The sequence below is a fragment of the Triturus cristatus genome, chromosome 10 (genome assembly GCF_964204655.1).
Source record: "Triturus cristatus chromosome 10, aTriCri1.1, whole genome shotgun sequence".
In the NCBI taxonomy this organism is placed as follows: domain Eukaryota; kingdom Metazoa; phylum Chordata; class Amphibia; order Caudata; family Salamandridae; genus Triturus; species Triturus cristatus.
The window spans coordinates 1,041,189,368-1,041,203,445 of record NC_140593.1 but is presented as its reverse complement, the minus strand read 5'-3'; the positions used below and the strand labels follow the sequence as shown (position 1 = coordinate 1,041,203,445).

The window sequence follows — 14,078 nt, the reverse complement described above, 5'->3', positions numbered from 1 at the left end:
ATAATGATTTATCGCTACTCATATGGAAAAGGATACTTACCTTTAACAACAGTTTTGCAACTTAAAGACTCTTCCAAATTCATATGTTGCTCAATTATTCTGCCATCTAGTGGTTGGTTCTCGAATGGTCTCTTTTCTCCCTAGGGCGTCGGTGGGTAGTGTTATCGCTCTATTTATAGAGTTTTATATAGAGCTAACTTGACCCAAAGGTATTGGGTATCAGAGCGCTTCACACGAGCACCAGTTGCGTTACATGAGGACACATTCATGACGTAAGCCCACAGTGCAAGATCGCCATTTTTAGATCCTGGTTTCCCTCCTTTATATTTTACTATTTGGGCTCTTTTTTTGCCCTACCATACCACTTCACTGGGAAGTGGGTGAGTTGCATGTGAATCCAGAAAAGTCTTCAAGCTTTAAAACTATTGTTACAGGTAAGCAACCTTTTCCTTGTGAAGAGAAAATCTTTGCTGGATTCACATACAGTGCATAGATTACGTAGCAGTATTAGATTCTGTGTGAGATTAAGTTGAAATGGGCGAGTTTGCAAAATGGGGTTTCAATGCCATCTATATCACGTATCTGTCCCAAACTTCATTTGAAAGTTTACACAGTAATAGTTTGCGACGGTGTGGATTGATGGCTAAGTAGTGGTCATGACTATGTCATTTATTGAGATACTTCTTAGAAAGGCTAATGTGGAATAGTTTATGCTTGGGACAAATTATCTTGGCTTTACAAGGATTTCCCTGCAAACTTGTAATTGGTTTGTACTATCCATTTTGCAATGGTACCCTTTGTCACTGGAAAACAACTGTTTGCCAGAGTAAGAAACAAAAACTGATCCGGTTTCCTATATTGTTTTGTTTCTTGCAGGTAGTACATTACTAGTCTCCTCAAATCTACCACATGCAATGTCCTTCTTCCTATGTGTTGGTTGATGGAAGTAAGTTGGCAATTGTATTGATTACCAGTGGCATGATACAACCTTAGGAATGCAGTTTTGGGTTAGCTCTCATGGCTATCCTATTCTTGTGTATTTGCAGATATGGTTCAGAGATAGTTGAAGCTTACAACTAGCGCACTCTGCATTAAAGATGTGAGCGCAAGTAAGGATTCTGTTTTCAGACATTTAAGGCTTGCTCTAAGGTATTGGTCCAAACGGTCCCTCAAATGTGCAGCGGCTGACTTTTGTGGTTCAAATTGTATTTACAGGCTATAAAAATGCTTTGATCTCATGCTTCGCAAAGAGGTTCTCTCTAAAGTACCTCTAGTGCATGCCATTATCACTTATAGATGTACTTGATATGCCAGCCTTGCATTAAGTAACCACATTAGCTACCTTACTCAGTAGTTGACGTGTAAATGTTGTGTTAGGTTTTTGTCCTGCAGCAGGTTAGCCCACTTGGCCTCATAGTATCTAAATATAGTTTGTCACCTAGTCCCTCTTGCTACTTCCACATGAGACGTACACAGATGACTAAATTCTATGGCCTCAGGAGGTAAGCGGCTAGGCTAAGGCTTTAGTATTTGCCTGGGCGACTGAATGCCAAGATTAGTGTCTAGCTTGTCTGCACCTTTCCTCACTGGTTGAATTGGGGGGGGGGAAAGCTTAGGCAAATGTTCATGACCATTCTATCAATAGGGCATTCCCTTGAGATAGGTGGTATTGGTATCTGAATGCAAAGTTTTGGTACTTTGCATTTGCTGTAAACAGGTCTAATTGTGGTGTTGCCCATTTCTGGAAAACTGTGTAAAACATTCCTTGATCTAGCTTCCACTCGAGGCAGATCCATGGGTCTGCTAAATTTATTTGCTTCTAGGTTTTGTTGCCATGAGAGGTTTATTGTTATCAGTGATGTCCTCCTTTGGATTGCCTGTCTTCAGATGTCTGCACTAGCTTTGATAGTACGAGCTGGTTCCACCCTGCTTGTACAGGCAGAACATTGTAATTGAGTAGTTTGTTTGAATTTGGAATGCCTACCCTTGATGTTTCTGGAAAGTCTTCAAATACCACGACACGTCTAGCACATTCAAGTATTTACTGCCTCCTTCGGGTTTTACTGGCCCCTAATTTTCAGCTTTCCCATGTGTGTAGCCCATCCTATGTGGGATGCATCTTTAGTAATGGTGACTGAGGGGGGAACTGGGGGTTGTATAGTCTTGTTGTCCACCAGGGTTTCTCATATAATCTTGTTGTAACATCCACTAGCCCTCAACTGACTGGGTCCACTGGCACTCCTTGAATGGGTTGCAGGAGAATTCTGGCTGATGTCATTATTGGGCTGCATGAAGCCAACATACCCAGGAATTTCAGTACAGCTCTCACTGTCAGACTGTCCAGTCTGGTAGAGGCAAGCCTGCTCTCTTGAATTGGGTACACCCTTGCCGTGACAGACTACACCTCCACCACAAGTAGTACACTGTAGCCCCAGCATTCTCCTGTGAGTGATTACTAATGCAAGGCACTTTGTGAATACTTTTGGTGCTAACTTTATCCTAACAGGTAAAACTCTGAATTAGTAAACAGTTGTTTACCACAGACCTGAGGTACATTTTGTGTCTGATATCACCTAGATGTAAAGGTCCTTGAGGTCTATGATCAACATGTAGTCTCCTATCTTTTCCCATTGTTGAGGGCCATATCTGAGGGAATTATAATTTACCATGCACCACTGCTCACCTCTCCTGCTTCATTCCCCCAGCCTCGAACCTATTACTTTCCGGATCCAGCTGTGGGCTGGTAGACACCAGGTTGTTGACCATCTTTCCTGCTGTGGTGACCACGAGTGAGTCACCCAGACCGTTTATTCTTACATGTATATTGGGTCTTGTCTGGAGATCTTCTATTTCTTCTCTGCTTTTGGTGTTAACAGTTTAGAGAAAGTTAGCTTTAAATGCTTCTTTCCTGTGGTCAATAATATTAGGAAGCATCAACAAGAATTTGTTATGTTACTGCACAAGTGTTTCCAGAAGAATGCACGTCTCTCCTTTTTCGTCCTGAAGCTACAGTCCATAGGTCTGGCACTGCTATAATCTTGGTTTTGTACAATATTGTAGGACAATAACTCCCATGTTTCCAAGGACTATCCGGAATGATCACCTCAGGACACTTCAGGTTACCATCACCCACTTAGCCACCTGAGTACCAACTTCTAGCCAACTTTGTGATAGGGTGTTAATAGGTCAAAGGGTGCTGCTGGACTGTCTTAGTTTAAGAAGATTTGTGGGACGGAAGAATTTAGATTAGTCAGTGCAGATGAAATCACTTCTACGGTACTAAAGATGGACTGGTGGAGATCCCCTAATGGCTTTCACCAATCTTGTAACTGACTCAAGACCTTCTGTTAGGATTGTGCTCTAATATGAACAATCTGAAAGGTAGCTCTGTGGCTCAGTGGCTATTTTCTGGACTACAGAGATTAGATGACGTGCATGAATGGTAATGGCACAGTTAGCTGTTGAACAAACATTACGAGGGTCTGCGATATATTGGGTGAGGGTTGTGTTAGTGATTGAAATTTTAAACTCAATGAAGGTGAGGGGGCATCACAGTTCTAGAGAGAATGCAAGGAGAGTCTTTGAGAGCCACTAGATTGGTAGTTTCTTCCTACACTTTAAAACATTTTTGTTTTTTCAAAGTCTTGTTCTTTCTTTGTTCTTATTTACAGTTTTCAGTAGCCAATCATTTTATGGATATTAAAGTTCATGTCTAATTGCTACAAAACAATATGCTGAATGACATTGACTGCTAGATTCCCAACCACATTATTAAGTTGACAATTTAAGACCTGGAACATCTGCAGTCTATTCTGGTATTTACAAAAAACTCAAAGGCAACACTATTAATTGTGTACTTCAAATACTAAAAGTACAAGCAAAAGGTGGCTGTATGATATTTCATAGACATACACTCACGTTTTGCCCCAAATGCTCTAGAACAAAAACTTAAGGTGGAGACAATATAAATACAGCAGAGACAAACAAAGATGAACAGTTTTCAAAGCGGTTCAACAAGCAAGGACAGCACACATCTCAGTGAGGACTTTCATACATGCCCATTATGTAAGTGTCATTATTCTGGGGAAGCTGAATTCAGATTTAAGAGAATATGCTTACTGTACTGCGCATTAGAGAACTTTCTTTCACCCCATTCCATTACTTCCCACAGCATTAATAGTTTGCTTCTAAAGTAACAAACTAAAAAAGGGATGCCAACTCACCTTGCAACCCCACCATAGTCCAGTCCTTCCTCTCCTCGAAATTTGACCATGAGACGTTTTTTAAGATCCTTTGGCCTCATCTTCATGACTTGTCGATAAGACTCCTACACGAAAAAGGTAACATCCCCATAAAGCTGGCTGGCTATACAATACATGCACCCAAGAAAATCAACTGGATTATTTCCTTTTTCTTTTTTAGTAGTTCAGTAAAGAGGCACCATACATTAAACTGAAAGGTACAAAAAGGACTGAAGACCACAAGCAACTGCACACACCAATGAAAACAAGCACTGGTAAAGCCTATAGGTCTGGCAATGGCTGCTAGCCTTTTGGTTTTGCCAATGTTTGCTTTATTTCGTCATGTCAGGTTTCTTACAAAAACTGGCCAAAGGGGAAAACTATTTTTGGTCTCAAAAGGGAAACATTTCAAAACTAGTCCCTGGCACTGAAGGGAACTACTTTGCGTGTGGATGTGCTCCTTAAGAAAAGACAGAACGCTGCCACTCGTGGTGAAGTTGGCCAATGACTGAAGTGGGCGGACCCGTTAAAAACTATATACAAGGATAAATATTTTGATGACTTGCTCTGACTGCAGCAGCCACTAATTTTGGGAGTAAAAACAGGATGGATGTGATTTCATTACATTTTCAAACACATTCAGATCACAAATGCATACCTCAAAGATTTCTTCTCTGGATACTTCAATGCGACAATGACCAGCTTGTGGCTGCTGTAGTGAAAGTTCGTGTCTTAAGACTTTGAGTTTCTGTACTAAATCCCGTTCATATCTCTGCGCTGGCAGTTCTTCATCTTCTAATGACCCCTCAGTTTGCATGTGCACAGACTGGCTTGGTTCCTTTAACTGCGATTGATTGCTGTGAACATAGTTTAGATAATGTTAAAAAGTATCACATTTAAGTTGTCAGTTATGAAGTACATGTTTTTGGTAATCTTATGGCCACAGCAAATAATGGACATTTACTTTTATTAATTAAATAAATTAATGTTATATACGTTTTTAGCCATCTTGAGGGATGCTCAAACAATGAAGTGCAGGGAGGTGCTTTAAAGGGCTTTGCCATTCCGTACCCCACGGAGGATTCCTTTTTTTCTCAAGCCAGCAGAGTAATTGCTGCTGCCTCCCAGTGCCAACTCCCTGATTGGCAGTAGACAAAATGATAATACTCTCCCCAACACCATAGATTTAAGTAATGTTGGTGCAGGCTGCGTGCTTATTCTCATAACAAACATTAGTTGGAAAAGTATTTGTATTCATGTTTATCGTCACACTTCTATACCTTCTGTAGTTACATAACATGTAAAAATCAGGGCATACTATCAAACGCAAAGTAAAAAAAAAAATATGAATATAAATACATTTTGTACACAGACGCTTTTTGGTGGTTTAGTTCACCCACAAATATTTACTCGTCAGACTATACAAAACAATCATGTAAATGGTACTTCAAACTAAAACAGCAGAAAATACACAAACATAACTCTAAATTGAAAGAATTCCATTTATTGCTGACCAAATGTCCACACTGGTAGACAATAAGAAGTGAAGGGGCACCGTTAAACCAGCAATACCAGGCTATCATGCCTCGCCCTCCCACTCGTCCAGGATTTGTATCATCTCACCAGTGAAAAACGCAGGTCGTTCAAGCCCATCATGGACTTCCTGAGAGCAAGAGAGATTAAGTATCATTGGGGACACCCCTTCAGGATCAACTTCCAGTGGGAAGGCAAAGCTAGATCCCTTGTGTCGCTGGAGGCAGCTAGGAGACTGCCGAGACTGACCCCCATGGATGGTTCCCCTTTGGCACCAGTGCTCGTTTTGGTTGGGAAATAATGAGGGGGCGGACATCACCTTCCACGATCCAAGACCAGACAGAATCCCAGCCCAATAAACAGAGTGACATGGAGAACACACATCAAATGACACTCCTCGTGCAGGCACCACATACACTACAGGTAGTGACAATGTCCGGGGACTCAATAACCCCACCAAACGCCAAATTATTCTGGGGAACATGACGAGATTTAGTGTGGAGGAGTCTCCTATAGAAGACTAATTTGCTTAAAGGTGACCAACATAGGCTTCGCTCTAGAGCCTTCCCGATCCAGTAGCACGCTTCTGCCCTGGCTAAGAAGGCAGGAATTGCGATCCTCATTAGGAACATCAAGTAGATCAATGCCGATGGCTGGTGGTGCTCGGAGAAGGGCAGGGAACATAAATAGTAATAGGTACCAGAATACAGGGCAGGAGGTACTTCGACATCCTTGCAGGAGCAACAGACAATCCCCTGCTAATGGCAGATGACCTCAGTAGTGTTATGCACATCACATTGGATAAATCCCAGCAGAGGGTGGAGGTTACACTGGCACAATCAGCAGCAGGCCAGGCGCTCCTCACAGACCTGGGCCTGACTGATGCCTGGCGCTATCTACACCCCACTGGCGTACGACTACTTGCACTTCGGCACCACACACAACAGTTATACTAAAATAGACTACCTCTTTGTAGATCAGCAAATGCTCTCCTGGGTTCAGGAGGTCTCTCATGAACCGATAACTATCTCAGACCATGGCCTGGTACAGATTACTCGGTCTTGGCCGGCCTCACCCCAGGAGTACAGGCAGAACACCTGGAGACAGAATGACACCCTTCTATGGGACCCAGTGGTGCAGCACGAGGTGACGACTGCTACATGGGAATATTTGCAGCTCAACCACACGGGCGAGTTACCACCGTCAGTGGTATGGGATGCGCTAAAGGCAGTTATATGGGACGTCTTTATGAAAGAAGCAAGTTGCCTCAAGAGAAGGAAGGAACTAGAATTGATCAGCTACAGGAGGGCTTCTTCCGTGCACAAAGGGTGGACCATCACTCAAAGAAACACTGGAGGATCTCGATTGCCCTCTGGGGCCAAATTCGCTCCCAGGAATATGACAGAGCTAAGTAAATCTTAGCTGGATCTGGTGCCTGATTCTAGGAGGGTAGTAACATGGCTTGGTCCCTCCTAGCCAATAAACCTCGGGCACAACGCACCAAGTGATACATCCGAGAGGTTTAGGATGCAGCCTGGAGTCTTTGTATCGCAGATGCCCAAAAGGCTGAGGCTTTCCATGAATTCCTAGCACTCTATGCAGCTGAAAGCCCAGAGGTAGGCTCTCAGCAGGGCAAGCTCTTGCAGGAGCTCTCCCTCCAATGTCCTGCGCAGGAGGATAGCACCACCCTGGATGTGCCCATCACAGAGGTAGAGGTCCTAAGTACTATAAAACACCTCAAATGGGGGGTTAGTCAAAGGATCCTGACTGCTTCATCACCGTCTTCTACAAGCATACCGTACACCTGCTAGCACTGCTATTGACCATAGTCTAGAATATATTGTCCCACTCCTGAAGCCTTTCCTCCGCAACGGCAGAAGCTACTATTTTACTCATAAGGAAACCGGATAAAGACCCGGTACAGTGCCAGTCCGATGGCCCAATTTCCCTGCTGAATCTAGACACCAAAATTAAAGGTAAAGTTCTTATGACACTCTGGAGACCTATTTGCCTCAATTACTACATCCAGACTAAACAGGCTTTGTCCTGACCCGATCCATGAGCAACATTACCAAATGGGTTCCACATATTATAGACTTAGCGAGGAAACACCACAGGGAGGCAGTATTGCTGCCCCTTGATGCGGAGAAGGCATTCAAACAGGTAGATGGTCCACACTGTTTCGGGCAGCATTCGGGTGCACATTTGGGAGTAGATAGAGGCACTTTAAACCTCCCCGTAGCCAGGGCTCATGCTAATGGGCTCTGGTCGTGGTAATTCTGCATACAGAGTACCACCGAGAGGGCAGCACTCTTTCTCCTAAGTTGTTTGCCCTATATCTACAGACTGTTCCCCAGATGGTCCGGGGTGGGGGGATGCGGAGAGATATTCGACGAGTCCCCTTCCATCAAGACGCAGTTATGATTAACGCCTTTGCTGATGAGGGGATACTCACCTTGACTGATCCAGAGCACTACCTACGGAATCTTCTGCCATAGCAGGAGGAGTACAGTGTTCTGGCAGGCCTCAAAATCAATCAATGGAAGTTGGTTTCTTAAGGGGAGGGGGAGGGGATCGCCATGCTCTCTCCTGGGTTGCAAGAGCTGCCTCTTGAGATTACTGCCCTCTGTAAGACTCTATATATATTCCAGGAACCCTCCATACGTAAGACAGAGCTAGATCACTGCCATTTGCAAAACATTTATCTGTGCCGTTAGATGCCCAAGACTCAGGTTTCACATGAGCACCAGTCACTCAAAATAGGAAAGGTTGGGGGTTCCCAATAGTCGCTTCTACTTGGCAGCACAGGTGACATCTGTACTGGAGTGGCTCCAGGGGGAAACCGACAAACCATGGTGCTTTATAGACCAGAATATGATGCCAAGCCGCTAGCGGAGCTCCTCTGGCTTTGTAAGTTGCAACACAGTCTCAATCTTCACCTGTCCCGGGTAGAAGGGTCACCATGGAGGCCTGCAACTATCTGTAGAGATGTAAAGGGATTGCTGGGTACCAGTCACCGCTCACCACAATACACAGGAACAGAGAATTCACCTCCAGTATAGAATGATCTCAATTTCGAACATGGATTAGAGTGGTTGTTACCAGCTCGGAAACATGTTTCATAAAGGTTGCGCTCGGACAATTGAGGACATTCAACTCATCCCACCTTCCGGAACAAGAGAGATTTCACTACTGGCAAATTCAGTACTGGGTTCATCAACCTTCCATAAAAGTGGCAGCTACAAGACCTCTCACGTATTTTGAGAAGTTCTCACAAAACCTCTCTAAACCACAACACTTAATCAGTCAAATCTACTCCATCTTACTCCTCAACATCCCCCCAGACATGCCCTGCATAAAAGATTAGGTGAGAGAGGACCTGGGTGTTACTCTGGAGGATAAATAATGGGGTGCCATACACATATGCACAACCAATTTCGTGAGACATGCCCAGGGTAGGGAATCCCTACACAAGATCTTGTATAGATGGCACGACACACCAGCACAACTACATGGATGGGACAAGATCAGATCTGGAGACTGCTGGAGGGGTTTTGGAGATATGGGGGACTTCATATTCCGTGTTCCTGTCTGTGCCTGGCCCAGTTTTGGGGTGAGATCCCGGAAACTATTGCAACTATTGAGGGGAGACCCCATGGTTATTGATCTTGCCTCCATCCTTTTGGGGCTGACCCAGAAGCACTTCTACCCACTTCATTCCCCTTAAGGGAAGAGGATATCACACCTAATAATGGCAGCAAATCAAACCATCTTGGGCCGCTGGGAGAGAGACATTATTCCGAATACTTTCATGTGGATGCAGAGAATCTAGCAGCTCTTTGTCACTGAAAAATTGCCTATGACACGAAGGATGCCTCAGACAAGGTCACCACAATGTGGGACCCAATCCTAGAGTACTTCAGTCAAATAATAGAGACCTCACATGCCTGGGTAGTCTTAGGGCACTAGGCCTAATGTGATGGCGAGCGAATGACTAGGCATGACTTAACTGGGAAATGGAGCACACTAAGTTAGTGCTCATCTCACTCATCACAAGAGGCACAGTGGTATCATCAGGAGGGGGAGAACATGTTGAGGATCAGTTCTATACCACCAGGAGTGGACTGTTTTGAAGGTGGATATGCCCACCTTACAGTTGTATATGAAAATACTAATACAAATGATTAAAACTAGACAGCCAAAACAAATGATTTCACAACTCATTAACTTTTCTGGTCAGCCGGGAGGACCCTTTATTACAAGGGATGCATCACAGTAAAAAGAGATCCATCTAGCACAAAAATGCTGCCCATCCAATACATCTTGCAAATTCTGCGTCCACAGAAAATTAAGTTAACATAGGGAGATTAACAATATAGCACCAGACATTTGAAAGTGTAACAAAAAAATATAACATTTTCCAAAGTAGAGAATGGCGTACTGGTGCAACCTTTTCCTCCCTTTCACTTTAAAACTCTTTGCATAAACTGGTACTTTGTGTGTGTGAGTGCTTAAGTGGTAGCCCTTGGATGTAGGAAGCTGGCTCTTTATGTGGTATATCAAAAATCTGATATACAGTGCAAAGAGTCCATGGGGTCCCTTATGAGTGGACGGGGGCTTGCTATGCAATCCCAAAGTGCTCTGTTAGGGCTCTGTTAGGGCGTAGTGTGGTCGGGCTTAACAGAAAGGAGTAAAAGACATTCGCAAATACACACATGATTAATAAAAGACACATGACTCAAGAAGGAGATACACACCAAATTATGAAAATAGCAAGTATATTATTACATGCTTAGGCTTCAGAGAAAAATTGTTCAGGTAAGTACGTTTTTAAATATAAATTCTTTTCACTTTAAAAAGTGGAACCTTAGTGCAACTTCTGAGTTCTGCAATAATATCCCCTGGAAGGAAGAACAAGTTCTGCAAACAGGTATGGTACAATGACTTACAAGACCAATCTCCAGGAGTTATGGTGAGTGGTGGTCAAGGTCCAAGGCATCACCAGCAGCATGAGGGCAGCTAGGTGCAATTGGCAAAACAGCAACGGAAGACCAACAGGTTTCCATGGAGATCGGTCTCTGAGGACAGAGGATGCAGGTTCTGGCTGGGAAGCCAGTCGAGGTGAACCAAAGGGGGGGTTCAAGGCTTGTAATGCTCAGGGACATTGGGACACCTGGGGTCCTCTTTTCCACAGCCCGGGGGTGACAGATGCAGTGGTATCTTCAGGCGTCTGATTTCCTTACTGGGAGCAGTCACAGTCAAGGGGGCCCGCATGCAGAATCTGCGGGGCAACACAGAGTCCACTAGAGGTGAAGCCATGAGACACTTGAGCTCTGGAGACCTGGGGGACCTTGTTGACACCGGTGGCCCACTTCAACTTGAGCCGGAGGAGATGGATGCAGTGGTGGCTTCAGGTGTCCAGTTTTGGCGGTTCCAGAGGCCTCAGAGTCTCTGCTTTGGAGTTTCTGTAGGATGCAGGAGCACAGGTCCTCTGTTCACGGAAGGTCTTGATGGAAGGCAGGCAGTCCTTCCAAGGTTCTGTTGTCAACTGCTGCAGGAAGAGTTAACTTTGGCGCAGTTTTCAACGAGGGATACAGACAGGCCGACAGGGCTGGTACCGTAGCTGCTTCTTCTCTCCTCTCTGCTTTTTCGGCTCTTTGGTGTCTCTCTTCTTAGGTCATCAGGATCTGCTTCTCTGGTGCCCAGAGCTCAACTAAATACTGAATTTAGGGGTGTTAGGGGAGTGTAGGGTAGTAGCCAATGGGAAACTGACCCTTGGATTCCCGATGCCCACTGCATGACCACTTCCTGTGGGAAGTGGGCATAACCCCATCCCAGAATTCCTAAGTAGGCCATCACAGAGATGGCTACTTCTGAAAAATCGTGTCCACCTCACAGTAGCCCACCTTAGGGGTGGTAGGACATTGGGCCCATCATCTGCACCCTGGCAAAGATGTACTCAATCTCTAGGTGCAGAGCTGCAGTCCTGTGTTGTAAAGGAGGAACTGGATCCACCTCCATGGTGCAACTCCAACACAAGCCCTCCAGGCCTGGAGGAGCTGGGCTTGACTCAACTGTGGCAATAGGGCCATGGAACAGGTTGTTTTGTACCTATGAATTAACAGTGCTTCGAGTAGTAATTCGATATTTTTATTACTCTAGGTAATCTGATCCGGTCCTGGTTTTTCGTGTGACCCGCTACGAGAGCGAAGAGCGGGAGAGTAGCAGCAACCAGCAGCCGGCGGCGGCAGAGCGGCAGGGTTCCGAGAAACTCGATCAAGAACTGAACCGCATTGAAGCCGCAAGAGGCTGCTGGGTCCTGGATCCTGCCGACCCCCGGCGAGCCTCTGTGGGAGCGGAAATGAGCAGCAGTAAAGCGTCAGTGGAACCACGGGGAAAGACAGGACACCGCAACATGGTACTGGTGGCGTGAAGCAGCAGTTGGTGAGGTTGAGCGGGAGAAGTAGGAAGTAACCAATCCGAGGCAAGCCGAGCCCGAGCGGGCAGAGTGGGTTGTGTGGGGTAGTGTAGTGTGGTGGCATTATCTTAACCCGCTCCTGCTCCCGCACCTTAAAATACCTCGAGCAGAGTTTAAGCAGGCTGAGCGTTCCTGTGGTTGACCCTCTCCCTCGCTCCTCACTCCCCCAGTTTCTCACCTTCTTATTTCCCAGTCTTATATATCAGTTAACCGCAGTTCATCGGTGATTTGTTGCTGGAGAAGCTGACTGAGAGCTGACTGATGCCCACGCTGAGACTGGCTCAGAGAACAGAAACAGTGCAGTAAAGACTGCTGGGGGGGCACTGTTTGTTGTGTAAGGAGCAAGGAGGAGAGAGCACGTACCTTGGGGCCCGCAGGCAGACACCGCCTCCACGCGCGCTGGTAATCCCGCAGCCGCGTTCTGCCATTCACGACACTGCACCTTCCGACTACATTCCCCAGGCTCCTGAGCGCCACTGGGGCACTTCCGCCCGCCGTCGCGCCAGGAGGCGCTAAAAAGCGAGAGGCGCCCTCCGCGTCGCGGGACGCCGGGAGAAGCCCAGGACAAGGGCGGGCCCTCTGTGGCCCTCAGAGGCCTGAGGAGACTGGACTGGGCCAGGAATTTTATATTGCCTTTTTCGGACCTCTAACGTGCTATGAGCATGTAAGACATTTTATACATTATTATGTTATTTTCGTTTTTTTTTTTTTTTTGTGAGTGTTTAGACTTAAGGGTACTTGCGTGGAAGTTTAACATCATTACTGCTCATAATGTCTAAATCCAAATCCAAAACTGACAAAGTGATGGTGGGCCCTGCTACCCTAGACAATTTCCTGGTTAGGAAAGTAAATCAGATTAATAATGATAGACGTGTATCTCTGGGGAAAGGCACTGTGATAGGGGAAACACTATCTGAAAATGTCTCTATTAGTCTGACCCAAGACTGTGAAATTAACACGAGTGATGTCATCTCTACTGACCCTCCAGCGCCCATTTTAGTGAATGTGGAGGTTCATCCTGACTCACGGGCGCTGTCAAGTCCAGACATTGGTGTGCTGAATGAGATCCAACCTGAAATCAGGCATTTGAGAACTTGCAGAACACTGTCTCAAAGGGAGAATGGGAAACATAACAATTCTAAGTCTAAAAAAAAGGATGGTAAGGCAATTATCAGTCCTGCTATAACAACCCCTTTTGTATTTACGGGCACTAATGGTAATGGTAATGGAGTAAATTTAAATCCTGATTTGCTTGCTTCACTTATGAAAAACGTAGAAGTCTCTTTAACATCAAAAATGGAGGAGCTTATTAAACCATTAACCACTAAGATAGATAACCTAGTCAAGGAAGTGACGAGGCTGGGTGGTCTGTTATTGACACAGAAGATTGTAACATCTAGTGGAAATGTCCACTCTGGGGGGAAAGGGAGAGAAATTGCTGAAGTTAATGATACACAAAATAAGGGGAGGGGGGATATTGTTGTTGCAGTGGCCTCAGGATCTGTAACATCAATTCGACCGGATATCCCTGTGGCAACTGAAACTGCCTCGCAGCAACAACCATCTACAAACCCCCAAAGCAGTAGAGCTCCCAGACCCCCGAGGTACAACCGCTATCTTAATTTACCACCAGACTGTGCTCCGTTTGTGGCAGTACTGACTAATGTGCCCCCCTGTGGCACCCATCCCGCATCTCCTTTTGATGAATCTCAAACCTCTTTGAAAAATAAGACAGTGTCATGGCTCAACAAAAACTGTGGTTTTCCCATCTCATATTTTGACCAGATAATGACAGTAAGGCGTGTAAACTGGGTGGGGCCGTCTAA

At 45.3% G+C, this 14,078-nt stretch overlaps 1 protein-coding gene across 2 annotated transcripts in view; it reads right to left on the bottom strand.

Moving 5' to 3' along the window:
- Positions 1-14,078, bottom strand: part of SMURF1 (SMAD specific E3 ubiquitin protein ligase 1) — a 241,690-nt gene that overhangs the window by 50,878 nt on the left and 176,734 nt on the right. For both annotated transcript variants that reach the window (XM_085629135.1, XM_085629136.1), the window contains 2 exons: positions 4,900-5,098; positions 4,224-4,327 (listed from right to left, as the gene is read on the bottom strand). In XM_085629135.1, coding sequence (XP_085485261.1) covers positions 4,224-4,327; positions 4,900-5,098 — 303 coding nt within the window. The remainder of the gene's footprint in view (positions 1-4,223; positions 4,328-4,899; positions 5,099-14,078) is intronic.